Source organism: Gossypium hirsutum, chromosome A04, assembly GCF_007990345.1.
Source record: "Gossypium hirsutum isolate 1008001.06 chromosome A04, Gossypium_hirsutum_v2.1, whole genome shotgun sequence".
Lineage (NCBI taxonomy): Eukaryota > Viridiplantae > Streptophyta > Magnoliopsida > Malvales > Malvaceae > Gossypium > Gossypium hirsutum.
Window position 1 is genome coordinate 9,729,606 of NC_053427.1, and position 27,193 is coordinate 9,756,798.

Here is a 27,193-nt window from a genome sequence, read left to right on the forward strand (position 1 = left end):
ATAAATTTTAGAGACCAATAAAATAGTGCCACATCATTAAATTTTAAAGATAACAAAGTATTATTTTACATTCATCTATGTCTAATATCTTCTTCAACTTAATTTAATTTTAATTAAATTACTTAAAATAATTAATTTTTTAAATTATAAACAAACATCTTTTCTTCTTTCATAAATTTTAATCATTTTGTTTTTCATAAATTAATTTTTTTTATTTTTGTGCAACCAAATTTTTTAAAAAAAAGTAATTTTTGTGTAATTTTTTCCAAGTCATTGACACATAATTTTGATAATTATTTTATTATGAATCCTGAACCTAAAATCCCAAACCTTGAACTCGAACCCTAAAACTTAAACCTTAAACCTCGAACCTTGCGGTTCAAGGTTTGAATTCGGGATTTAAGGTTCAAGGTTCGGGTTTTGATTTTGGGTTTGGGGTTCAATGTTCAAGTTCAGTGTTCAAGGTTCGAGGTTCGAATTTAGGGTTCAATGTTTAGGTTTAGGGTTCAAGGGTTTGGAGTTTGGGGTTTAGGGTTCAAGGTTCAGGATCTAAGGTTCAAGTTTAATATTCAAGGGTTTGGGGTTATGTGTTACAAGTTTAGGGTGTAGGGTTTTGATTTATGGTTCAAGAGTTCGAGGTTGAGTTTCTGGTTTAATGTAAATAAATTACCAAAATTATGGATTAATCACATGAAAAAAAATTTGTTCAAATGTTATTAAATGATTTGAAAAGGACCATGAATAATGTGGTGAGAAAGGTCCATAAAATAATTTCTTTATAAATGATTGTATAATAAAAATTTTATATCTTTAAAATTTGATAATGTGGCAAAATTTTATTAATTCCCCAATACATTAATTTATAGGATCATTCTAATGTAAATTATTCCCACAAATTTATATATATATATATTAGATATTCCAAATAGACAAATATTTTATTGAAAAAGGCAGGTCAATAATAAATTACGTTAATGGTAGAAATAGTCAATGTGCATGTTAATGGTTTGTTCATCTATTGACACTTTAATTGAATAATAGTGTTGTTTTAATGATAATGGGTTCTGTATATGAACTTGTATTTTTTGTGTACATCACTGTGAGATTTAATAATAGGCTAATGCGAATACTATCTTGTAAGTTGGCATAGGCGAATCCGGGGGCCTAGCAGGTGTCCATCACCTAAAATAAAAATTTGTTGTTTTGGTTTTTTTAAAAATTTTAAAATTTTAAAGTAGTAAAAGTAAAATTGTATTTTAATTTTTTTTTAAAATTATAAAAATTTAATTTAATTCTTTAAAAATTATAAAAATATAGACTATTAAAAATTAAAATTTCATTTTAGCCTCCTTAAATTTTTTTTTGATTTTTGCCCTGTAAGTTGGTATGTATTGTAATATTAGGTATCGGAGTTATATTATAAGGATGCTAGAGATATGTCATTGAAGACACACCAATATGTACTGTCGAAACTATTTTTAAATTTTTGAAAAGGGGTCGACTTGGTGTTTGAAAATGAAAACGAACAATGGGAGTCAGCACCAATCTTTTTTTAATGAGGTGTGATCGGATCACCTCGTAATTTGGTCGTTTTAATAAAACGTTTTGATTTACTAAAAAAACAATTTTGGTCTACGAAATTTGAGAAAACAAGTTCGGGAGTCAGTTACGTACGAGGAAGGATTAACACCCTTGTAACCCCCAAAATTGGTACCTAATTGATTAATTAATATCTTAGTGTTGAGAATTGAGAATTTGAAAAGATTTTAAAAATACGGTCCTTTGTTAAAATATTATTTAATTGAAAATTTCGAGAAAGGGGCATATTATATGTTAGTCGAGAGAGAGAATCACGTCCTGTAAGTTTGGACACAATGTCTTAAATTCTCGATACGAGATTAAACCTCGAAAATTTTATTTATTTTAAAAGATATTCAATTATCTCAGTTTTATAAAGAAATCATACTCCTTAAGTTAGAACATGATCTTTTCTTAATTCCCGAGAATATTTAAAATTCCTGCTTTAAAAATGCTCGTTTATTCGGATTCATCGAGAAAATCGAAACCCGTAAGTTAGGGAACGACTTTTCAAATTCTAAAATACGAACAATTGCTTATTCTAAAAAACAAAATTTTATACATCGAGTAAGTATTAATATAACATGATTTTGTAGTAAAATGTAAAAAATGAATTACGGTGCTAAGATGCATAACAGACTAATAATGAATGCATTAATATAAATGACGATACGAATGACGAAAATAAACAAGCAAGCCCATCATAAATAAAAAGAAAATAATAAGTTAAGGAATTTAAAATTAAAAAAAACTAATAATAAACAAATAAAAATAACTATTACATAAAACAGCTTAAAAATAATAATATTAATGATAATGATAATAATTTTAATAATAGTACGAATAATAAACGATTCCGGAGTCTTAAAAGTATATTAAAATTATAAATAGATAATAAATACTAAACATATAATGAAATAACAATGAGGACAAACATAGAATAAAAATGAAATGAAAATAATAATAATAATAAAAGGAATAATAAATGAAATAACAAAATAATACTAGTAATAGTTTAATTAAAAATTGAAAATAAGCTAATAAACAAAGAAATAAAGAAATTTTAAATAAAATGTTTCAATAATAATAATAATATTAATAATACAAGTAAATATTGTGTAAAACGAAATAATAATACAAAATAATAAAGAACTCAAAGATTGGAAATATATAAAGGTATAAATAAATAAATAATAAAATGACAAAATAAAATCAGTGTATTTAAAAAATAACAATTAAATAAATACAAGAAAGAACTATAATAATAATAGTAATAATAACACTAAATGAATTAATAGCAAAAATAACAAGAAGGGACTAAATTGAACTTTAAAACAAAAATTTGGGGCAAATAAAAAATAAATAAAAAGAAAAAGGACCAAATTGAACGCGCGAATAACAAGGAGGGACCAAAATGAGAAATAATCCCTTCCCTCCAAAATGCACAGCTTCAAGGTGAATCAAAATGAAACAGATGCAAAAGTTACGGCGCAAAATTAAAAAGTAAAAAGAAAGGATGGGATTTAATTGAAACAAGGCAAAAAAGCGGAAGGGCCAATTGCACAATTAGCCCTTCCGCTTAAAAACACACGGATCCTAGCTTTGGGTCTGGTCAGCCGGACCGGGTATGCCAAAATGACACCGTTTTGGGTGTTTGAGGCCAGTCCCAAAATGACGTCGTTTTGGGGCCTATATAAGTCAAAAAGATTTGAAAAAAATTCATTCTTCCCAGCTTCAGAAAAAAAAAAAAACCAAGAAATCCTCTCTTTTCTCTCTGGGCATAGCCCAGAATCCGGTCAAAGGTCCAGCCATCGGCCACCGTGGCGGCCACCAGTCGCCGGCGATGGCGCCACAGTCCACGATGGCCGGAGAGAAAAAAATATATTTTTTTTCTTTTTAATCTCTAACCCCAAAAATACTATTTTTCATTGAAAATAGCGGCCTCATTCCCCCTCCCCCCGACGGTGTAAACGTAAAAGGTAATATTCAACCCCCTCTTTTTTATTTTTTGTGTTTATTTTTAAAAAGAAAAAAGATAGAATATGTAATATCCCGAATTAGGGCCTAATCGGAATAGTGGTTTCGGGACCACAAATCTGAGATAGAAATAATTATTTTATTATAATTTTAAGGTCTATGGCATGATTTCCTGATTGTTTGAAAATTCCGTTTAGAAATTTTATCGATAGAGGGTCCAATTTGATATTTAGGACTAAATTGCAAAAAAATTGTAAAATGTGTGTTCTAGTTCAGAAACGTACTAAGTACTTGTGAGTAATGGGTTTTTAAAGTGGAGGTCCTTGGATAGTAATTAGACCATTATACTAGTTTAGACAAAAATACCTAAAGGAAGATAAAACACCATAGTTTTTAATTAAGGATATTTTGGTCATTTTGTTATTAAAATGAATTAAAAACAAAATTAAAAGCCAATTTTTGTCCATCTTCAACCCCTTGTCTGAATTTCATATGAGGAAGACATAGCTAGGGTTTTTCAAGCTTCCAAGCTCGATTGTAAGTCCATTTTAGCCCCGTTTTTAATGTTCTTTACGTTTTTAGAGTCCAGGTAACTTGATTAAGCTTATTCTAGCAATAATTTAACCTAGGGTTTATATTTGGATAAATACCTATAGGTGAAATGTGTTTATTTTGATGTTTTATGATAGAATATGAAGCTTGAAATTGTGTTAAATAACTTTTGCTAAGCAATTTTACGTGAAAAGGAGTAAAATAACATAATCGGTAAAAATACCAAATATTCATAAGTACATGTTAGAGTGAGAATTTGATGTTTCCATAGAAGGGAAAAATGATCAGAATGTCATAAAACATAAGAAAATAGGATGAAATTTAATTTCCGAGCCTTGGGGAAAAAGTGTAAATATGTAAAAGTTTAGGGGCAAAAATGTAATTTTGTCAAAGTTTGAGTCAAGGACTGTTTTAATAAATTAAAGTATTAAATAAGCTAAAATTTTTATTTTAGATCAAGAGAAACAAGATTCGAGTCGTGATCGAGGGAAAAATAAAGTTTACGATGAATAGGCTTGATTTCTAACATTTTGAACCGATGTAAGTTCAGGTGTAAATGTAGTAACATAATTGTCATTTTAAGTAATTTAATGTTATTTATATGATATGATGATTATTATCATGAAATATTATGCTTTGTGGATTATTATTTAGTAATATGCAAATTATGTAAGCTACTTGATAAATATGAAATGCTATCAAGTATCGGTTTCGACATTCCGTGGAAGACAGCAAAGATGTGTGATTGAGGAAAATCCCGTTTGAACCTTGGGAATAGATTAGGATACAAGTGACATGTCACTAGGATAATTGAGTTCTGAGCTCGTTGAGTTGAGTTCGAGTTCGTGAGATGTAACTAAGCATCCGAACTCGTTGAGTTGAGTCCGAGTTCACTTATGGATGCGAACGCCCGAGCTCGTTGAGTTGAGTCCAAGTTCGCTTATGGGCGGGTTACATGGTAGCTTGGCTACATAATTTTCGCAGGCTATTGAGTTTGTCTAGCTGCGGGTATGGCACTTATGTGCATGCAATCCGTGTATCCAAATTATATTCCGATGTGTTCAACGGGTGAATCTTAAGTGAATAAGGAGAATACTTAAGACGAAGGTGACATGTTGGTAAGTGTGGTGAATGAGAAAATTTGGACAGGTATGCGCTTAAACCCTCGGGTTGAGAACTTGGTATGATGAAATCGTGGTATGATAGTAAATGCAAATGTAACATGAATGTCTTGGTGATATTTATACAAATGATGTTTTATGTTGGATTGCATGATTATGTTATTTGCTATTTACATGTGAACTTACTAAACATTTATGCTTACTCCCTCCTTTCCATTCTTTGTAGTTTTGACAAGCCAGCTCAGAAATTGGGAACGGTTGGAGGCTCGCTCACACTATCCGTGGACCATTTTGGTATAGTGGCTTGTATATTTTGAGTATGGCATGTATAGCATTATAATCATTTTGTGTATATGATCTTATGATATGGCTATTGGGTGGTAAGGAAATGTTTGGTAATGATTAGCCATTGGAATGGCTAATCAAGATCATATTTGGTGTTATGTATACTTAATGTGCTATCTAATCCATGGTAATTCATAAAAAGGTGAAATTTTCTATAAAACAATATCATACAACAACAATGATGTGAGTTTGAAAAATCACTAAAAATAGTAGAGATAGGATTAGATGATGAATAAAATATGAAAATGAAGCTTGTTGAGTCTATTTTCATATGGAAGAAACAAAACAAGTAAATGAATTGTATTTTATGAGAAATTTGAGTTTTGGTGGAACAGGGTCAGATCAATTTTTGAATCCCCTATTTTGACATTAGAAATTCACTAAACATTGGAAAACATAATTAGGAGTCATAATTTATATTTATAGATTTCTTATTGATTCTAATTTTAAGAGAAACAAATGGAATACTCATCTGAATTCTGTACAGAGAGAAAAATGATTCATAGTAAACAGAGGTCACAGCAGTTGAACACTAAAACAGGGGAAACTTTAACTAATAAATTGTACTAATTGGCCTGACCAAAAATTCTGGAAAAAAATTAGTAAATAGATATATGAGTCTAGTTTCAGAAAAAATTTACAGATTTTAATTTCGAGTTTCTTAACTCGATATATGATTTTTTAGCGACTGTAATGCAGATGGGCAGTTTATTACGAAAGGTGAAATAAATTGTTTGAAATTGTTTAGGTGATAATTTAAGTCTATTAACGCTTCGTGCTCGACTCCGGTGACAGTCTCGGGTAAGGGGGTGTTACAGAATAATCAAGATAAAAAGAAAAGAGAAAGCAAATCAAATAAGTACCTTTAAATACTTTAAATTCGTTTTTCTTTTTTTTATTGTTATTGTGTGTCTCCGTAAAGAAGGGAGCTTATGTCGTAGTTGTTCATGCCTTTATAGCAGAAAAAGAAAAATAAAAATACAATATTTTTGCTTTGTTGTTTCTTTTTCTCTGTCTGTCCTCTTTTGTTTGGTTTGCAGGTACGAAGGTCAACTGTGTACGGAGGTGCTGATGTGGAGGAGCGGTGGCGGCTGGTCCTAGGGTTTCTTTGTTCTTTTTGCTGAAGATAGGGTTTATTTTCTGTTTTGGGCTTGGGCTGTTAGAGTTTGGTTAATTTGGGCTTGGGTTTTGAATTGTAAAATGGGTTAGATGTAATTTGGGCTATTTGTAGTTGAGTTGAGGGTTTTGTAATGGACAGGACTTGGACATTTTATTTGGCTTTATTTTTTTGGGCCCAGGCCAAAATTGGCCTATTGCATGTTGTAAGTTGATGAAGATTGTCATATCGGCTAAAAGTAAGAAAATATAGAAGCATTTACGAATTCTGGAGCATGGTGTTCAGTTACTTCAGTACCAAACCAATACCATTAAATTAAGATATGAAAATATAGAAGCATTTACGAATTCTGGAGCATGGTGTTCAGTTACTTCAGTACCAAACCAATACCATTAAATTAAGATATGAAAATATAGAAGCATTTACGAATTCTGGAGCATGGTGTTCAGTTACTTCAGTACCAAACCAATACCATTAAATTAAGATATCTACCTTAATTTTTTTAAAATTTATATATTAAAAAAATTATTTATATATTAATATTTTTTATCAATAAAGTACAAATTAAACTATAAGTATGTATTAAAAATAACTAAAAATTAAGCATAATAACTTATTTGGCCCTCCAATTTTATAAAAAAATTATTTTAGCCCTCCATTTAATTGTTCACATTTTTTAGTCCTTAAACTTGTGTGTTTTTTTATCAAATCACGCATGTGGTAATCTATATGTATATCACGTCAACAAAGTTAAAGAATGTTAACTTTTTCATCCATTTTGGATTGATTTGACAAAAAAATGTAAGTTTAAGGGCTAAAAGAGACAAATATATAAATTAATACGGTAATTATGTATTTGTATCACTTTCATTTGTGTCATGTATTAATTATGTACTTTTCTCTTGTAGTATTCATTATTATCAAGTGTACAATTTAGTATAAATTTGATTGGAGCTAAATCAATAATGTTATTGTTCATGTTATGATGTAGGCCACTGATGCTTTTTGTCAAATTGCTTAAGGTACTGAGATCTGATAAATTTCTAAATACATACATTGATCACTGTTCATTTGACTCTGAAATAGTAGTAAGAAACTTTATTTTGCCAAAAAAACTATTGGTATTTTGAATTGAAATTGTTAATATTTTATAAACATTTTATTTAATCAGAGAGGGTTGATGTCTCCGGTTTAGGAGCACTTTGTTAAGTTTGAAGTTTGAGCTTGAAAAAATCCGAGCTTGAAGTAAGTTAGATCTAAACCCGCCCAAGCCCACCCGTTGGCTAGCTATAATATAATTTAATATATCACATTTAATATCTTATTTACATTTAGCCTAAGACTATAATTTATTAATTTTAATATTTTTTGTATAGAAATATTATTTATAAATTTATTTACCATATTATTAATAAAATTTATAATATATTTTAATTAATAAATATAATTAATTTATATATCGTACCGGTAAGAAAAAGGTAATTTTATCTTAAACTAAATTCAAAAGTTAAAAAAGTTGGATAGTTGAACTTTGAAAGAAGTGGAAACCATTCACTCATTTATGTAATATCTCTAAGAGTTTGTGCATTAGAGAACTCATTTAGGTATGGGCAAATTTACTTTTCTAAGCCTCTAATTTCAATAAATCCACAACTGTTGTGAATTTCATTATGTTAAATTCTATTACTAGTCCTTGTACTTTGTAACAGTTTTGGATTTAATTCCTATATTTTTATTTGGTCATTTTTAGTGATTTACTTTTCTAAATTTAAAATTTTAGTCCTCTTTAAGCAATAACTATTAAATTCATTAAGTTCTGTCGTTTCCAAAATTTGATGCATCAAACATATTATCATATATGTAATGTCAAGTCTGCTTATTATTTCCATATATTACTCACTAAATATTCAGTTAATAGATTAACGACTGCGTCAAATATGAAGTTTTAAAATTCGAAAAAGTATAGAGATTTAAAATGATCCAATTGGAGAATATGGATTAAATCTACAACTACATGCATAGTACAAGATTAGCAATTGAATTTAAATAAACAAATTTAACTGCTACGTTTTGGGTCAAGACTACAATTTCGAATTTTAAAAGTTACAGGGACTAAAATTGACCAAATAAAAATATAAGAACTAATAACAGAATTTAAACTTTAATTTATTATTTATTATTTTCCTCTTTTAACTGCTTAATTATTAAAAAAATTAAATTTTTTTGAACTGATTGTAAGTTGTGACAATGATATTTTTGTTTGGAATTCTAATTAATTTATAAATACAAATATTAGACATACTTTTATTTTATTTTATAACTAAGGCTTCACTTGTCATTTTATTAGTTATATCAGTATCTCATAATTAAAAAAATAAAAATAAAAATGGGAATGATTAAATTTAAAAAGAAAATTTCTTACTATTTTTAAATTTTTCTTGTTTTATAAATTTTTTTAAAGAGAAATTGTTGAAAAAATTAAGAAAGAGAAAGAAGCAGGAGTCTCCCTCCCCTAGCTTAAACAAACCAAATCCCTAAAAATAGATATGTTGAATAACAACCCTATCCCAAAATAAGTAAATACCTCTTTATAAATTTACCCTTTTTAGCAAGTTTGATAATTCAAGAAAGAAATGGCAAAAGCTTCTCTGATCATTCTTGTTTCTTTGGCTATTTGCATTTCGTCTTCACTCAACCTTGTTTATGGAGAAGCATCCGATCGAAACAAGTTCACCGTCATAGGTCGTGTTTATTGTGATACTTGTCGTGTTGAATTTGAGACTAGCTTAAGTGAACCTATCCCTGGTAAATAATCTAATTAATGTATTTTTTTAACAACCTCTTCTTCTTCTTTTTTGTTATAAATAATTCAAATAAGGTTAATAAAAAGTTTTAAATATTTATAACTGGCAGGTGCAGTAGTGAAATTGGAATGTAAGAATCGCACCGATGAAAAAGCTACTTTTCAAAGCCCAGAAATAACAACTGATAATATAGGAGACTACAAAATTGAAGTCACAGGGGATTATGAGGACTCAGACTGTGATGTCACCTTGGTGAAGAGTCCCCGAGCAGATTGTAATGATCCCACAGAAGCGTGGAGGAAAGCCAGGGTGGTTCTCACCGCGTTGGATGGTGTTACCGGCCAAATTCGCTTTGCCAACAATCTTGGGTTTAAAAGGAAAGATGCTCTTCCAGGTTGTAAAAAAGTTCTTACAGACATGGGTTATTTTGAGCTTAAGAATGAACTTGGAAACGAATTCGTGTGACAACTTATGGAAATTTATAGTACGTATTTATTCTAAATTTAAGACTGATTGATAAGTGGATGGTTGAAAATTTATAACTTGAAAATTTTAATGTATCAAGTATAAATATAATCAATAAAAAATACAAGATATAAATGAGAATAAAAATATTGTGATCCAATAAAAAACATAATTGGAATTGAAATAAGAGAATAAATTATATTAAAATCTTCCTAAAAAAATATAGATTTTAGATAAAAATAAAATAGTATCACATCATTAAATTTTAAATATAACAAATTATTATTATACATTCATCTATATTTAATACCTTCTCCAATTTAATTTAACTTTAATTAAATTATTTAAAATAATTAATTTTTAAAATTATAAACAAACATATTTTCTTCTTTACAAATTTTAATCATTTCATTTTTTTCCATAAGTTAATATTTTTTATTTTTGTGCAAATCAATTTTTTTAAAAAAAGTATTTTTTGTGCAATTTTTTCCATGTCATTGACATATAATTTTGGTACTTTTTTTACCATGAACCCTGAACCTTAAACTCAAACCCTGAACCTTAAACTTTGAACCTCAATTAATGAGTTTTAGGATTTGGATTCGAGGTTTAAGGTTTAGGGTTTGAATTTAAGGTTTAGGTTTATGTTTAGGTTCAAGATTTAATTATGTCAAGGTTTGGGGTTTGGGTTCAAGGTTCAAGAAATCAATGTTATGAGTTATGAGTTTGGGGTTTTAAGTTTTGGGTTTAGGGTTCGAGATTCTAAATTTAGGGTTTTGGTTTTGGTTCAAGGTAAAAAAAAACCAAAATTATGTGTTAATCACATGAAAAAAATTGTTGAAATGTTACTAAATAATTGGAAAGGGACCATAAATAATATGGTGGGAAAAGTTCATAAAATAATTTCTCTATGGATGAGTGTATAATAATTTTACATCTTTAAAATTTGATGATCAGATAAAATTTTATTGGTGCCTAAAAACCTTAATTTTTAGGGTCATCCTAATGTATGTTGTTCCCTTCAAATAATTAAAATATCAAACTTTTATTTAATTAATTAATGAAATATATAATAATATTATAAATAAAAAATACTGGTGATTCTATAATTGTTCTAGAATACTCAAATTACTTTTGTTTTTTTACTTTTGTTAATATAATAATATTAAGTATGTTTAAAATTAATTAAGGATAGAAATGTTGTATAAATTAAGTATGTTTTTCTTTTATCTTATATTTAATAAATAGAATTTTGATATATGTTTTGAATAATTTTATTTAAATATTACACGTTACCTAATTATTTTATTTAAAATTTAAGTCTCAATCAATAAATTATAGGGATTTGGATGTGAAAATGCAACAGCCAAGAACCATGAGCTTCCTTTCGAGTTGGTGATCTCTAGAAACGGGTTGAATTAAGCTTAATTCAGATGGGGTGGTGTCAATTATTAGGCAAAGTGCTTCTATTGGCGGAGTATTAAGGGATTCAAAAACAAACTGGTTATGAGGTTATGGGATGAGTTTCGATCGACAAAAAAAAATCAACTTTTAAAGTTGAAACAAGAGCGATGTTGGAAAGCCTTTTTATAACTTGGGAGAAGGGGTTCAGAAAAGTTGAAGTTGAGTGTGATAATACTTTATTGATTGAACTAATATTGTCTAGTGGAGGAACTAATGGTAGTTTAGTGGAATTAAGATTATTACATCAGTTGTTGCGTCAAAGATGAGAGGTTCGCGTTTGATATATTCCGAGAAATCAGAATGGAGTTGCGGATCACATGGCTGAATGTGTTGACACAGAAGATTCTTTGTTACGTTTATTTGTAGTTCTGCCGGATTTGGTTAAAAATTTATTGGGTGAAGATCGTAATAGGTCTAAATCCTTTTAATTATGATTTAATTATTGTGATCACCATGTCTATTTTCTAAAAAAATTACTCTTCAAAATTACAAATCATTTAAAATATAATTTTTTTTCTTCCAAAACTTCGACCGACAATCACCACGCATTGCGGCGAGCTGTAATTAGAGAGAAAGCAACACCACATCTAGTCACCAATCGACCTACCCCATGTTGCATAAGTAATCGAAACATGACAACCAGCAACATCCAAAAACAGAGATTCACTCACATTCAGCAAATTCAAAGCATGAATAGAGACCAAAACCATAGGGCAACCATCAGCCATCGATGAACAAACCAATGCATTGATCCCAGCAACCCACTTCTTGGTAGCCAGTCATGCAATTTAGAAGGACAACCAAAATAAAAGCAGTCTACAACTATTGAAAAAAATAGGGATTAGTAAAAGAGAGAGAGAATGAGAAAAGATAGGAAAATTATTAGACTTAAAGGTATTCAGAATTGAACCGGATGTTAAACTAATTACACCACTAATTTTAATCGATTTGATCAATTCAATAGAATAAATTATTAAAAATTATAAAAATTAAAAATATATATTAAAAAAACCGGTTTAATAAATTCAATTACGATAATAAATTACATTCAATTACAACAAATATCATAATAGGAAAAATTTAAATCGAAAATATCTAACATTATTTAAATCCCTTGTCATAAATAACAATAATGGGTGTAATTTTTTTTTGTGTGTGTGATTAGAGTTGTTTTTACTATTGCACTTCTTATTAAATTGAGATCTTTTCTATGTTGATACCAAAGAAACAGAAATACGACTGGATTCGGATCCATTTTCCCGAATGCTATCTTACATAATCTAAGACTAAGCGAATTAATTCCTTGAGCATGTTTGATTGTAATCGGTTGACTTGAATTTGGGGAAAATAAAATAAAATAAAAACTTAAAAAATAAAATTAAAATTTGGGAAAAATAAAGAAAGTAATAACTGAAATTTTGGGAAAAATCAATGAGATAAAACTTCTAGTGAAAGTAAATTATCCGTTTGATTTAAAAGTTTAATCATTAATATAAAGATAAATTTTAATTTTTTTAATAAATTAGTTATAGTTATTGACGATCGCCTAGTAACCTAATCTCTTCTTACCTTCTTGATAATAAAGATAATCATCATTAATTACTTCCCTTGTTGACAAAGAATCCTATATATATCGCTTAGAAATTTAATTATCAATAGCTTTAAGTATGAAAGAGACTCTATTCTAACCAACAAACGCACTATCGAGGTTTATTTAAGTTAGATTGCATGCCCACACTACATAAATTATAATGTAGTCGTCACAATTAGAGGTGCTCATGGGTCGGGCCAGGCCGGATTTGGGCCGGGATCAACTAAAAATTTAGGCCTATTCATTGGGCTCGGGCCGGGTCGGGCCCAAAAAATGGGCCTAAAATTTTGCCCAAACTCGACCCAAATAAAAATACTAAAACTTGGGGCCGGCCCGGCCCGCCGGTATTTATTTTTATATAATTTTTAAATATATATAATACATCAAAAATATTAAAAAAATCAAAATAAATATTTTCCAACAAATTGAAAATAAATTTTAAAAAATATGTAGACTTAAATAGCACTAAGATAGATGCAACTTAACAAGCAAATACCTCTAAAATAATAACAAAATTAACAAATGCCTTTAAAATAATAACAAAATTAATAATAAAATAAGTTTTATACAATATCCAAACAATAACAACAAAATAGTAGCAACTAATAGTAATATAGTAGCAAAATAGGGAGAAAGCAACAAGAAAATAACATTAAAAAACAAACAAAAAAAAACAGATTTTTTTTGTCATTTAGTGAATTCGGGCTGGGCCAGGCCGAACCCGGGCCAAAAATACATTACCCGAGGCCATGCCTATTTTTTAAACGGGCCTTATTTTTTTGTCCAAACTCATTTTTCGGGCCTATATTTTTGTCCAAACCCTCTCACATTTCGGGCAGGCCTTTGGGCCGGGCCGGGTAATCTGACCCATGAGCAAGTCTAGTCACAATTATTAGAAACCAACTGATTGACTAATTATTTAACACACAAAGCAATTATTGTAAGCTATCAAATACTGGCCACATATTTAACAAACCTGAATAATTGTAATAAAACCAAAAGACTTATAAATACCAAAGAACATAAAAAAATTAAAAGCAATTAGAGATCACAATCTTGTAAAATCAAACTTTAAATATTACTTAAACTTGAAAAGAGGAGTTTAACATTTTTTTTCATTTTCTTTTGTACTATAATGTAAAGCTTGATTAATTGTGAGGTATTTGTGATGAAATATGGTGATTGTGTCACACATGATGATTTCTTCTATTTCACACAAAAAGACAGTACATTTTTGACATCGTATTTTTCTTGATTTATACCGTGAAAGATTACCCGATAAAAAATAAACAAGTTTGGCTCTTTCAAATTCCATGAAAAATTTGGGGTTTTTTTAAAGGTGAAAAAACAATGTACTTAAATATACAACTCAATAAGAAAAATAAGATATTGTGAATTTTAAAATTGAGTCATCATCTTCCACGAATTTTAAAATGGCAACAACGACCCTGATGATCGACAGAAACACAATTGCAAACCATAAGTTTGTGTAATTATAATAAAATATAAATTTGTTTTTACTTTGGGATAAAGTATCCTTTAATCTTTAAATTTGATTATTTTTCTTAATTTATTTTTTAAATTTTATTGGTTCACATTAATTTTAAAATTTGATAACTTTTCTCAATTTCGGTCTACATGATGACATGACATTATGATATTGTGTCAAGTCATTTCTTAAAATATATATTTTTTGTAAAAATAAAAAAAACAATGACATGACACAATTTTAGAATACAACATCATTATATGGACCAAAGCTAGGAAAATTTGTCAAGTTCAAGTATTGATGTAGACAAAAAAAAAATCAAAGAATAAGTTGAGAAAATTTGTCAAGTTGAATAATTAAATGTTGTCTTACTTTTTTGCTTTTGCCATTATCATCAACACACAAGGGCATAGATAAGTGGCCTTGGTCCCACAAATGATAAATATGCTTTTTAGTCCTTTAACCCCTAAAAATAATTCTCAAACATCACTCTTGATGTAGATTTTCTATATTGAGGTAAAGTAATGTAAGCCTACGTTGTCTTGTAATCACTCGGTTGATATAATTTGTCATAATGGCACTACAGTCAATATCTGCAAGGATTTGATCATATCAATTAATTCGTCATTGTCGGATACACTGCAAACTGTATGATCAACATATTTGATACTCGATATCCTTATGCATCATACGTTGGGTATGTTAATGTTGAGGTCAGTTTGTGACAATTAATATGGTGTTAATGTTTCAATTGTTTTGCAAAAGGAGAAAATGAGTTAGAGGGATCTGAGTTTGTACTTTGAGGCACCCTACAATGCTAAAATTAGTGATAGTTTAGGGGGAGAGAAAAATAAAGCAGAGTGATTCTAAAGATATTAGAGTTTAAAATTTAAGGTCCTTGACTTTTAGGGTCATTGTGTAGAATTGTTTGATATATTCTCACTGTGTTTCCTTCGAATTAAGTGTTATAGACATTAAGCTACTTTGCAACTCTCGAAATGGACTCTGAAGTTCCCAGGAGAGCAAATTTTGCCACGAGTGAGCAAATTGTGTGGGGAAGATATGGCACAATGTTGGGTCAAAGACATTCGTGAGTTTATGGAAGAATCTAAAACGATTCAAGTGTTAGTTGAGTTTGTGGAACTGTGATATCAATGTCAAGCCGCTCGAAATCATTCTTGTTTGGTTGCTTTAAACTCTTCAACTCTCGCTTCGACATGGCTATTTGCTTAGCAAGATCGACTAATTTTGAGGTCTAACAGTCACTGATCATAATCATATTTTCCGCTCACTTTTTGGCTGCTATATTCAATGGCGTAGAGTAAGGGTCGCAAATATAAACAAGATCCAGATAGGTTATTTCTTGCAACTGTGATACAGGATGAAGCTAAAAATTTGCTTTAAAGGGATAAAAATTAAATTATAATTCTTTTGAAGTCAAAGTGTAATTATATTAACATATAAGTTTACAAAATTTTGAAGGGTCAATTCAATATAACAATTTTACTATTTTGAGAGGCCAAAGCCATTGCCACTATCTACCCCTCATGATCATACATATGTTCGAGACTTGGAGTAACTGTTGAACTTGGAGTAAAAATACGAATGGCAGCAAATTAAACTTTAATTCTTTGGAAACCAAAAGAAAAGAAAAAACAATTAATTATATTAAACCTTAATTAAACTCAAAACTTTTCTTAATAATGCATAAATAATTTTTAAATAATTTAATGATTATTTTATAATTTTTTAAAATTAAATAATTAAAATATAAATTTAATAATAATAAATGTAATTTACTCAAAAATTAAATCTGGGACTTTAAGTTACACTTAGGTTATCCTTTTTTGTTTTTTCTCTATAGAAAACAAAATAATGAATAAGAAAAAGAAATATTTACCATTTAATTTTTAAGAAAAACTCAAAGCTGAAATAGTGAATGTGAGTAATGTGGTTTGGATGAGCAGTGTATTTATCTACAGTTAGTATAAAAACAGTGATGGCAATGAAATTAGATATTATAAACGATACTGTAGCATGAAACAAAAAGTAAACTAAACGCACCGTCTATCCAAAACTATACTAAATCAATAACATGCCATTATTGCTATTGCCTTCACTTTTCTATTTTCTTTGATAATCATATTTAATATTAATTAAATTCCACAAAATTTTTTTTGATGATGCTTTTTCTTTTTTAATCTAAAAAATCTCAAATTCTACACATCCAACATTTTATTCTTATATCTATTTTGCTTTTCCTTTTTCAGTTAGTAATTTATTTTGAGAGGGTTAAAATTAAATTATAATTTTATTATTTTAAAATTTTTAAAAAGATTAAATTGAAATTTTATTATTTTAATGGAATTAAAATTTATTTTATTATTAAATTAATATAAAATTTTTAAAAATATAAAAATAAATTTAGTCCTTAAAGTTTATTCATTTTATCATTTTGATTTTTTTTAAAATTATTTTGACCTTCAATCTTTAAAATTTAGTATTGATATGGTAGCTCATGTGATACCAACTCAGTAAAACACTTAATAAATAGTATAAATACTATATACTATATGATATGGTATAACATTATATAATATAGTAGGAGACGAAAAGAATAGGGACTTGAGGATATTTCAACCAGTATAGTAATAAACAATAATTTATGATATTAATTAATATATAATGTCCTACTATTATATTATAAGTTATAATAAAAAATATATAACATTACATGGTATCATAATGTTTAATCATTGATGCGTATATATAAACTATTAATATCTGATATGATATGACTTTATATAATACAAGTAAGAGGTTTAACTTTCAAATGTACTAAAAAATAAGAACTTAGAGCATATTTCAACTAGTATAATAATAAACAATAATATACGTTAATAATTAATATATAATGTACTAATCTATTATTATAGTACGTAATATAATATTATATAATGGAATTATATATTTTATAAGTATAAATATATATATATCTATTATTATATTATAGATTATAATAAAAGATATAACATCATAATTATGTTTAATTTAGCATACTAAAATATATGTTTACAATTATAACTAGCAATACATAAAATATTATTAAAAATTTAATATCTTAATAATATATTATTTTTAATAAATTAGATTTTAAATTGAACTTCAACTTTTACAAATTATATTTGGGTATTGGATTTAATTTCTTTTTATTTTGGACTTGAAATTTGAGTTATAATTAGTTTATTATGAGTTTGGGTAATAATGAGTGTATTATTTGAGTTTTGGTTTATGGTTTAATATAATAAATTTGGATTTTGAAATAAATATTTTAGAAAATAGTATTAGGTTTATAAATTTAATAAGAAAAATAAAAATTTATTCAATTGTCAATATAATATAATAATGAACAATAAAAGATATTTCGTTAATTCATATAATATCATGCAATAAGCAGCTGCAATTATTTTATATAGAAGAATTTTATTAAATATATATCATTTATGTTTTTTTATAAGAAAATTTTGAATTGTACTATTATTGTATAAGAGTAAATGAATTATTACATTTGAAATTGAAATATTTATAATTTATAAAATTAAAAATTATTGGAATTTTTCAGAGCCCGTCTGACTCGATCCAGAATCTAAAAAAAATTTAGCTCAAAAAATTTGAGTTCAAAAAGGCCGAGCTTAAGAAAATTTGAGCCTATAATAGATTTGAGCTCGAAAAAGCCTAAACTCGAGAAAATTCGAGTTCGAGCTGATCTAAGCTCGAAAAAATTTGAACTTGAAAAAAACTGTGTTTGAAGTAAGCCAAATTCGAATCGAAGGGGGAGAAAAAGGTAAATTTATCTTAAACTAAATTCAAAAGTTAAAAAAAAAGTTGGATAATTGAACCTTGAAAGAAGTGGAAACCGTTCAGTACTCATTTATGTAATATCTCTAAGAGTTTGTGCATTAGAGAATTCATTTAGTTCGAGGCAAATTTACATATCTAAGCCTATAATTTCAATAAATCACAACTGTATGAGTCCTTGTACTTTGCTACAGTTGTGGATTTAATCCCTACATTTTTATTTGGTCATTTTTAATCATGTACTTTTCTAAAATTAAAATTTTAGTCCTCTTCAAGCAATAACTATTAAATTTATTAAGTTCTGTTGTTTCCAAAATTTGATGCACCAAACATATTACCATATGTGTAATGTCAAGTTTGCTTATTATTTCCACATATTACTCATTAGATATTCAGTTAATGGATTAACGACTGTCATTTGCGTCAAATATGAAGTTTTAAAATTCAAAAAGTATAGAGATTTAGAATGACCCAAGTGGAGAATATAGATTAAATCAACAACTGTATGCATAGTACAAGACCAAGAATTGAATTTAAATAAATGAATTTAACTGCTACATTCTAGGCCAGGACTACAATTTCAAATTTTGAAAAGTATAAAAACTAAAATTGATCAAATAAAAACATAAGTAGAATTTAAGCTTTCATTTATTATTTATTATTTTCCTTTGTTTACTGCAATTTATGAACGGATTGTAAGTTGTGGCAATGATATTTTTATTTGGAATTCTAATTAATCTATATACAATTATTAGACATGCTTTTTTATTATTATATAAATTAGGCTTCACTTGTGATTTTATTATTTATATCAATATATCTTAATTAAAAAAATGGGAACGATTAAATTTAAAATGAAAATTTCTTATTATTTTTAAAATCTTCTTGTTTTATAATTTTTTTAAGAAAAAATGTTATATATTTGAAACAATTAAGGAGGAGAAAGCAGCTACCAAATCTCTAATAATAGAAATGTTGAATAACAACCCTGGCCCAAAATAAGTAAATACCTCCTTATAAAATTATCCTTCTTAGCAAGCTTTGATAATTGAAGAAAGAAAAAAAAAAAAAAACATAAAAAGAAAGAAATGACAAAAGCTTATCTGATCATCCTTGTTTCTTTGGCTGTTTGCATTTTGTCTTCTCTCAATTTTTCTTATGGAGCAGCATCCGATCAAAACAAGTTCACCGTTGTAGGTCTTGTTTATTGTGATACTTGTCGTGTTGAATTTCAGACTAGTATAAGTGAACCTATTTCTGGTATATAATCTAGTTAATACAATTTTTTTAACCTCTTCTTTTATTATTATTATTATAAATAATTTGAATAAGGTTGACAAAAAATTTTAAATATTTATAACTGACAGGTGCAACAGTAAAATTGGAATGTAAGAATCGAACCACTGAAAAAATTACTTTTCAAAGCCCAGAAATAACAACTGATAAGGCGGGAAGCTACAAAATTGAAGTGATAGGGGATTATGAAGACTCAGACTGTGATGTCAACTTGGTGAAGAGTCCACGAGCAGATTGTAATGATCCCACAGAAGCATGGAGGAAAGCCAGGGTGGAACTCACCGCGTTGGATGGTGTTACTGGCCAATTTCGCTTTGCCAACAATCTTGGGTTTAAAAAGAAAGAAGCTCTTCCAGGTTGTAAAAAAGTTCTTACAGACATGGGTTATTATGAGCTTAAGGATGAACTTGGAAGCGAAGCCGCATGACATATTTGTTTTGACTTGTTCTCGTGTAATAAGAATTGAGTAATTATGAGTATCTCACTGTATATTCATAATTTATTCAATTTTTTACTAAGAAAGTCATGAAAAAAGAGAGATGATTTTAGCATTGATCAAATCAATTCCACCAAAAAAACCCCCACTTTATTAGCTTTATAGCAATGCAAGAATCTGTTGATGCTAACAACCTTCGTTTAAAGCCATAAACCATAAAAAAGACCCCAGACTCTAATTAGCGTTAGAACGAATCTCCAAGATTTTTCTCTTCCAACGATTTGTATGATTAGATTCCCAAGCTCGAGGGAAGCTGATCCATTACTATTTATATTTAAATAAACTAATTCATTTGTTTTACTTAAAACTCATATTTTAATTTATTAAAAAAATCCTGATTAAAACAAGAAATAGGGGATCATACGATACCCAAACTGACGGACTTACTCCACGTACCCAGTCCTAAATGTTTCACCCCACTTGAAGAAGCAACATGAGCATCAATAATAAGAGATAAAGTATCTATTACTTCCACAAACTCGTGAAAAGGTGAGTACGATAAAGTCATCCTTGGTAGGTGATCAACAGATTTTTTAGGCTCCTTTTTTGTCCAAGGAAAATATAAATCAGTGAAGGAGGATTGAAGATACAGGCGGTCTTGAACTAGCAAACTCGGACATATCACTTCGCTTCTCCCTTAGAGCATAAATTTTGGCCAAACGAGGGTCCCAAACTGTTGCGCAGAAGCGTGTAAAAGAGTAAAATTATTGTACTGAAAAATCACACTAAGTTCAATTCCCAGAAAAGAGAGGTGGATCACGAGGACCACTCACACTCACAAAATATGCAAAAATAAATAATAAAGAACACCAGAATTTTAACGAGGTTCGGCAAATTTTGCCTATGTCCTTGGGCACTACCAAATATATTTCACTCTAAAAATACAAGTGAAATTTACAAAATAGGGAGAGAGAATAATGCTTTAAGTAGAGAATAACAAATATGGGATGAAGAAAATAAGAAATGGTTAGGCTTATTTATAGTTGAGGTTCAAGGATCAACTTGCAAAAATCCCTATACAATTAGGACCAAAATTGAATTATCCCATGCCAAATTTCAAACCAAATTTCGGTGCCTTAAATGTTTTGATTTTCGGTGCCAAATTTTCTGACACTCATATCTTTGACTTTTCAAAGATATGAGTAGTTTCTAATAATCTCTACCTTGAAGATTTGATTAGGATAATCTTATCTTCACACAATTCTTTCTGCCTTTGACAATAATACTTGATAGTGCCTTCTTCAACTGTTAAACTTGCAGGATATTGATCAAGTTCAAACAATGTTCGAACTTGGTTGCTGTTACCGCCTTGGTCATCATATCTGCGGGATTATCTGCAGTCTTAATCTTCTGAAGATGAATTTTCCCTTCATCAATAATTTCCTGCACAAAATGGAATCGTACGTCGACATGCTTTGTACGTGCATGATAGACTTGATTCTTTGCTAAATGAATAGCACTTTGGCTATCACAATACACGTTAATATGCTCCTGAACCAATCCCAAGGTTTTAACCATACCTTGTAACCAAATAGCTTCCTTTACAGCCTCTGTTACAGCTATGTATTCAGCTTCTGTGGTTGACAATGCAACTGTAGACTGTAGTGCAGACTTCCAACTTATTGGTCCTCCAGCCAATGTAAACACATAACCGGTGGTTGATCTTCGTTTGTCCAAATCACCAGCATAGTCAGAATCAACGTACCCAATAACACCTTTACCAAGTGTATTATCCTGCTTGAATAGTAAGCCAACATCCACGGTCTTTTGAATATATCGTAGAATCCATTTCACAGCTTGCCAATGTCCTTTTCCAGGATTATGCATAAACCTGCTCACTATACTAACTGTCTGTGAAATGTCGAGTCTTGTACACACCATTGCATACATCAAGCTACCCACTGCATTAGAATACGAAACTTGCAACATGTATTCTCGTTCCGTATTCGTCGAAGGAGATAGTTGTGCAGAAAGCTTGAAATGAGATGCCAACGGGGTACTTACAGGTTTTGTCTGCTCGTTCATGTCAAACTGCTGTAGTACCTTCTTCAAATACTTCTTTTGGGACAAGCTAACTTTGCCATGAGCTTTATCTCTACATATTTCCATGCTAAGAATCTTCTTAGCTTTACCTAGATCTTTCATCTCAAACTTAAGATTGAGTTGAGTCTTCAATCTCTCAATTTCAACTTTGCTCTTAGATGCTATCAGCATATCATCAACATAAGAGCAAGTATATGAAAATTTCTTATTGTAGCTTCTGAAAATACACGCAATGTTCAAATTTACTTCTTGTGTACCTTCGCCCTTTCATGATTTGATCAAATCGCTTGTACCATTGCCTCAGAGATTGCTTCAATCCATAAAGCGACTTTGTCAGTTTGCAAACCCAATTTTCTTTACCAGCAACCTTAAATCCATCTGGCTGAGCATATAGATTTCCTCTTCCAAATCACAGTATAAAAACGTGGTCTTCACATCAAGTTGAACTAGTTCAAGATCATATTGCGCAACCAAGGCTAGCAAAATCTGAATAGACGAATGCTTCACAACTGGAGAAAACACTTCATTGTAGTCTATTCCTTCTTTCTGAGCATAACCTTTTGCTACTAGTCTAGCCTTGTATCGAATTTCATTTTTACCTAGAAATCTTTCCTTCTTTGCATATACCCATTTGCATCCAATTGCCTTCTTTCCCTTGGGCAGTGTCACCAACTCCCAGGTCCTATTTTTATGAAGAGACTGTATTTCTTCATTCATGGCTTGCTTCCACTTTACACCATCAGGGTTACTTATTGCTTCTGTGTAAGTAGACGGAACATCTTCATCTGCAAGTGGAAGTGCATAGGCCACTATATCATCAAAGCGAGCAGGCTTACTAATCTCTCTTCTTGGCCTCCTATATGCAATTGAATCTTATTGCTGTAGAGGTTCTTGGGTCGGAACTTCTTCATCATTTGTCCCTCCAATATTAGCTGGATCATCATTAACCTTTTCAAGCTCCACCTGATGTAAAGTACTGCTGGTTTTGCCATCCTTTTGTGAATCATTGTACTTTAACATGGTTGATTCATCAAAAGTCACAACTCTACTGAAAATAATCTTCCTTGTATCAGAACACCAGAGACGGTATCCTTTTACTCCATCAGTTATACCCAAGAATAGTGCTTTCTTTGCTCTTGGGTCTAACTTAGATTCTTTTACATGATAATATGCAGTGGAACCAAAAATATGTAAAGAATCATAATCAGTAGTAGATTTACCAGTCCACATCTCAATAGGATTTTTTCCATTTATTGTAGTTGATGGCAAACGGTTAATTAGATGGCATGCATATTAACTGCCTCAGCCCAAAATTCCTTGCGCAATCCAGCATTGGACAACATACATCGAACTTTCTCCAGTATAGTCAGATTCATGCGTTCTGCCACCCATTCTGCTGTGGTGTATCCCGAACAGTAAAGTGTAGCACAATGCTCTCATCTTGACATACTTGTAGAAATGGATCATTTTTGTATTCAGTACCATTATCTGATCGAAGTCGTTTGACCTTTCGACCAGTCTGAGTCTCCACCATCTTCTTCCAATTGAGAAATGCATCCAAAACTTCACTTTTTCTTTTCATTAGATACACCCATACTTTTCTTGAATAATCATCAACAAAAGTAACAAAATAGTGCATACCTCCCAAAGAAGCCACTTTGGTAGGTCCCCATACATCACTGTGAACGTAATCCAGAATTCCTTTCATATTGTGAATTGCTGGACCAAATTTTACCCTCGTCTGCTTGCCCAAAATACAATGTTCACAGAATTCCAATTTGCAAGAATTTGCACCTTTCAATAAGCCTTGCTTCACCAAGGTCTGCAAAGCTTTTTCACCAGCATGTCCCAATCGCATATGCCATAACCTGGTAACCTCTGAATCTACATCTTTCTTAGAAATTGTTGATGTTGACCAAATAACTGTACTTCCATTTAAAAAGTACAAGTTATTTCTTCTTGTGCCTTTCATCACCGTCAATTTCCTGGCTACTACCTTCAGTAATCCATCTCTCAAAGTGATTATGAGCCCTTTAGATTCTAGGGCCCCTAATGAGATGAGATTTTTCTTCAAGCTAGGTACATAGCAAACATCTGTCAAGACATGGATTGAGCCGACGTGATTCTTCAATTGGATTGTACCCACTCCCATTGTCTTACAAGCACTATCATTGCCCATAAGAACTGTAGCACCCCCAAACCCGGCCCAGACGTTAAGGCCGAATCCGACGTGCCATATTGAAGTCAAAAATCCGTGTTCCCTTTTTAGTGTTTTAAAAGCCGACTTTTGTTAAACTAACCAAGTGAATGGAAGCTGGGCACCAGGTAGGTATCCATAACAGAGGAGGTGAGCCATGAAGGCTGCTTAAGTACCAAGCTCTCCGATTGGATCCAATCCTAGACATGTCCACATCCATTGCCACACTTGGTTATAACAAGTTGAAATTTCTTTGAGTGGTTATCTTTGGTAAATCGAGTATTCGTGATGTCGTGTTATTTAAAAAAAAAACAAGTATCGTTTTGAAATCACGCCCTAAGTCTAGCCCATTTGAATTATTATCCATCAATTTAAAGTTGTTTAAAATAATATAATCCCAGAAAATCAAAGAAGAAAATAAAGTTAAAATGGCCTTATTACAACCCAAAAATTAAATAGTAGTTAAAAATAACTTAAGAAAACCAGTCTCTTTTTCAAACCCAAAAGTATTCACCATGGCCACTCTGAATCCCCTCCGGCTCCAAGTCACCCACATCAAGACTCACCTGCAAGGTTAAAGAAGGGGTGAGTTTGGGGAAACTCAGTGTGTAAGGAAAACCCATTCAAAGCCCAAGTCAGCTCAAGCCCATTGGGCCTAAGCCCATTCAGGTAACAGTGATACTGGGCCAGAGCCCTTTCCAGATTACAATAAACTGGGCCTTAGCCCCTTATTCAGATAACAGTATGGCCCATAGGCCCATTTCAAAATACATGCAACATCAATAACATATACAAGCCCATTTGGGGAGACTACTCAACCCACCAACCACTACACTCCACCCGTACCAGCCATACACTCCATGTGGGGAATAGCTCAACCCACCCAGCCCAACACTCCCCAGTTGCAGCCTTGCTACTCAGTTAACAGTAAATTAAGGCAAAGCCTCCAGTACGTGGACAAGCCACTTTCAGTACTTCCTCCGTCAATATCCCAGTCCCATGCATCAGATAATAACAACATGGCATGCAGTAAATAACAACAGTCAAACATGCATTTAGGTCAATTTAACCCTAGGGGTATTTCGGTAATTTATCTCCTAGGGGTAAAATTGTAAATTTTCCACTTTTAAAGGTATTTCAGTAATTTATCCATTTTAGGGTTTTTCATGCATATTCCTTCCTTTCATGTACTAACAGAATCACTACCGAGGGTTCTTACCAAATTGGGCCCGTTGGCCCATCATTCCAATTTTGGCCCTTTAAGCCCAAAAATATCCAGGGCACAGAAATCATGCACTTTGCAGTCCAAACATTGCAGGTTACCAAAAACATTAATCGATTTATCTCACGAGCATTCGCACACTCACAAATCTACAAAATACCGGTTTTCGGCATTTCGACTTTTCGGCTTTTGCCGATCTAGACTAAGAAAGAGGGTGTTAGTTACACACCTGTTTGCGACGATATGCTGACGAGATCCACACATGAACCGCCTACAATTGGATTACTAACACGTTAATCTAACTATTCAAATACAAACTACGTATTAACCCCTTACAATATTCGGCCAACCACACCTACAGGTCATAGTAAGCTTATAAGAAATCAATAAGCAACTCATTAACAAATTTTTGTCAATGTTTACCACATAATAATAATTTCACTGCAAGTTGTCTTCCTGAGCAATAGTCACTAAATCATTTATAACTGGAGCTACGAAACTCCAAATCAAGTGCCGTTAATTGTCCCTGAAAATAGACTCATATATCTTCTATCCATAAAATTTTCAGAATTTTTGGTTTAGCCAATCAATACCAGATGTTTCTCAAAGTTTCCCATGTTTCACTGTTTGACTAATCTGACCACTCTTCATTACGAATCAAATTTCTCATTGTACAGAATTTAAAATATGTTCTCATTTATTTCATTTTCAACTAGACTCATTAAACTTTAATTACATAATTTATTCAGCTTCTAATTCATCTCCCACAATTTATGGTGATTTTCCAAAGTCACGTTACTGCTGCTGTCCCAAGCAGATTTATTACCAAATCACTCTTTCACACACCTATCTTGCATGCATGTTATTTAAACATGTATATCACCAATCAATCATCACATATCTATGATTTTTACTTAAGCATAATCTCCATTTCATCATTTTAAAGCACAACATGTTAGCCGATTTTTTTTTTAGCATCTAAGGCACATGCATGATCATTTGTTTGGCTCAACTTCACCTATCTTCCATTTTTCATCAAAAGAACATGAAACAACAACCATTTCCTTCATTTTAATTCATGACCAAATGCTCACAACACACCCAAAAACCAAAATATGCTTCAAGAGTTAAGGCAGAATTAAGAAGAACTCATGAACATCAATATAGAAGCAAACTACCATGAACTTACCTTCAATTTTCTTCCCCAAGTGACTGAACATTCAAGACCTTTCTCCTCTCCTTTCTCTTCTCTAACTTTCGGCTATGATGAAAAAAGATGGACAAAACTTTGTTCTTTTCACCCCTTTTCTTTTAATAAAATTTCATATTTCATCCATTTAATTCTTTAATACAAAAGACATGAAATGCCCATCATGGAACATTTACCTAACCCAATATCATGGAACATTTACCTAACCCATTATCAATTTTTATCAATTTGTACCATAAATTATGGATATCAAGTGCACATATTGTCTTCAACAACATGATGGCCGGCCACTTCATGTAAAATGGGAGGTTTGTCATGCAAATCCTCCTATTTTGCACTCCTATTTGTTTGGCCACTTCAATTTAGCA

At 30.4% G+C, this 27,193-nt stretch overlaps 2 protein-coding genes across 2 annotated transcripts; both read left to right on the forward strand.

Moving 5' to 3' along the window:
* Positions 1-9,241: 9,241 nt before the first annotated feature.
* On the forward strand, positions 9,242-9,996 carry LOC121227940 (anther-specific protein LAT52). The gene is made up of 2 exons (XM_041110906.1): positions 9,242-9,495; positions 9,604-9,996. Exons 1-2 carry the CDS (start codon positions 9,324-9,326, stop codon positions 9,957-9,959), a joined length of 528 nt encoding a protein of 175 aa, XP_040966840.1. The 5' UTR covers positions 9,242-9,323; the 3' UTR covers positions 9,960-9,996.
* A 9,417-nt stretch (positions 9,997-19,413) lies between these two features.
* Positions 19,414-20,217, forward strand: LOC121227941 (anther-specific protein LAT52). Its single transcript, XM_041110907.1, has 2 exons — positions 19,414-19,621; positions 19,729-20,217. Exons 1-2 carry the CDS (start codon positions 19,450-19,452, stop codon positions 20,082-20,084), a joined length of 528 nt encoding a protein of 175 aa, XP_040966841.1. The 5' UTR covers positions 19,414-19,449; the 3' UTR covers positions 20,085-20,217.
* The last annotated feature ends 6,976 nt before the right edge of the window (positions 20,218-27,193 follow it).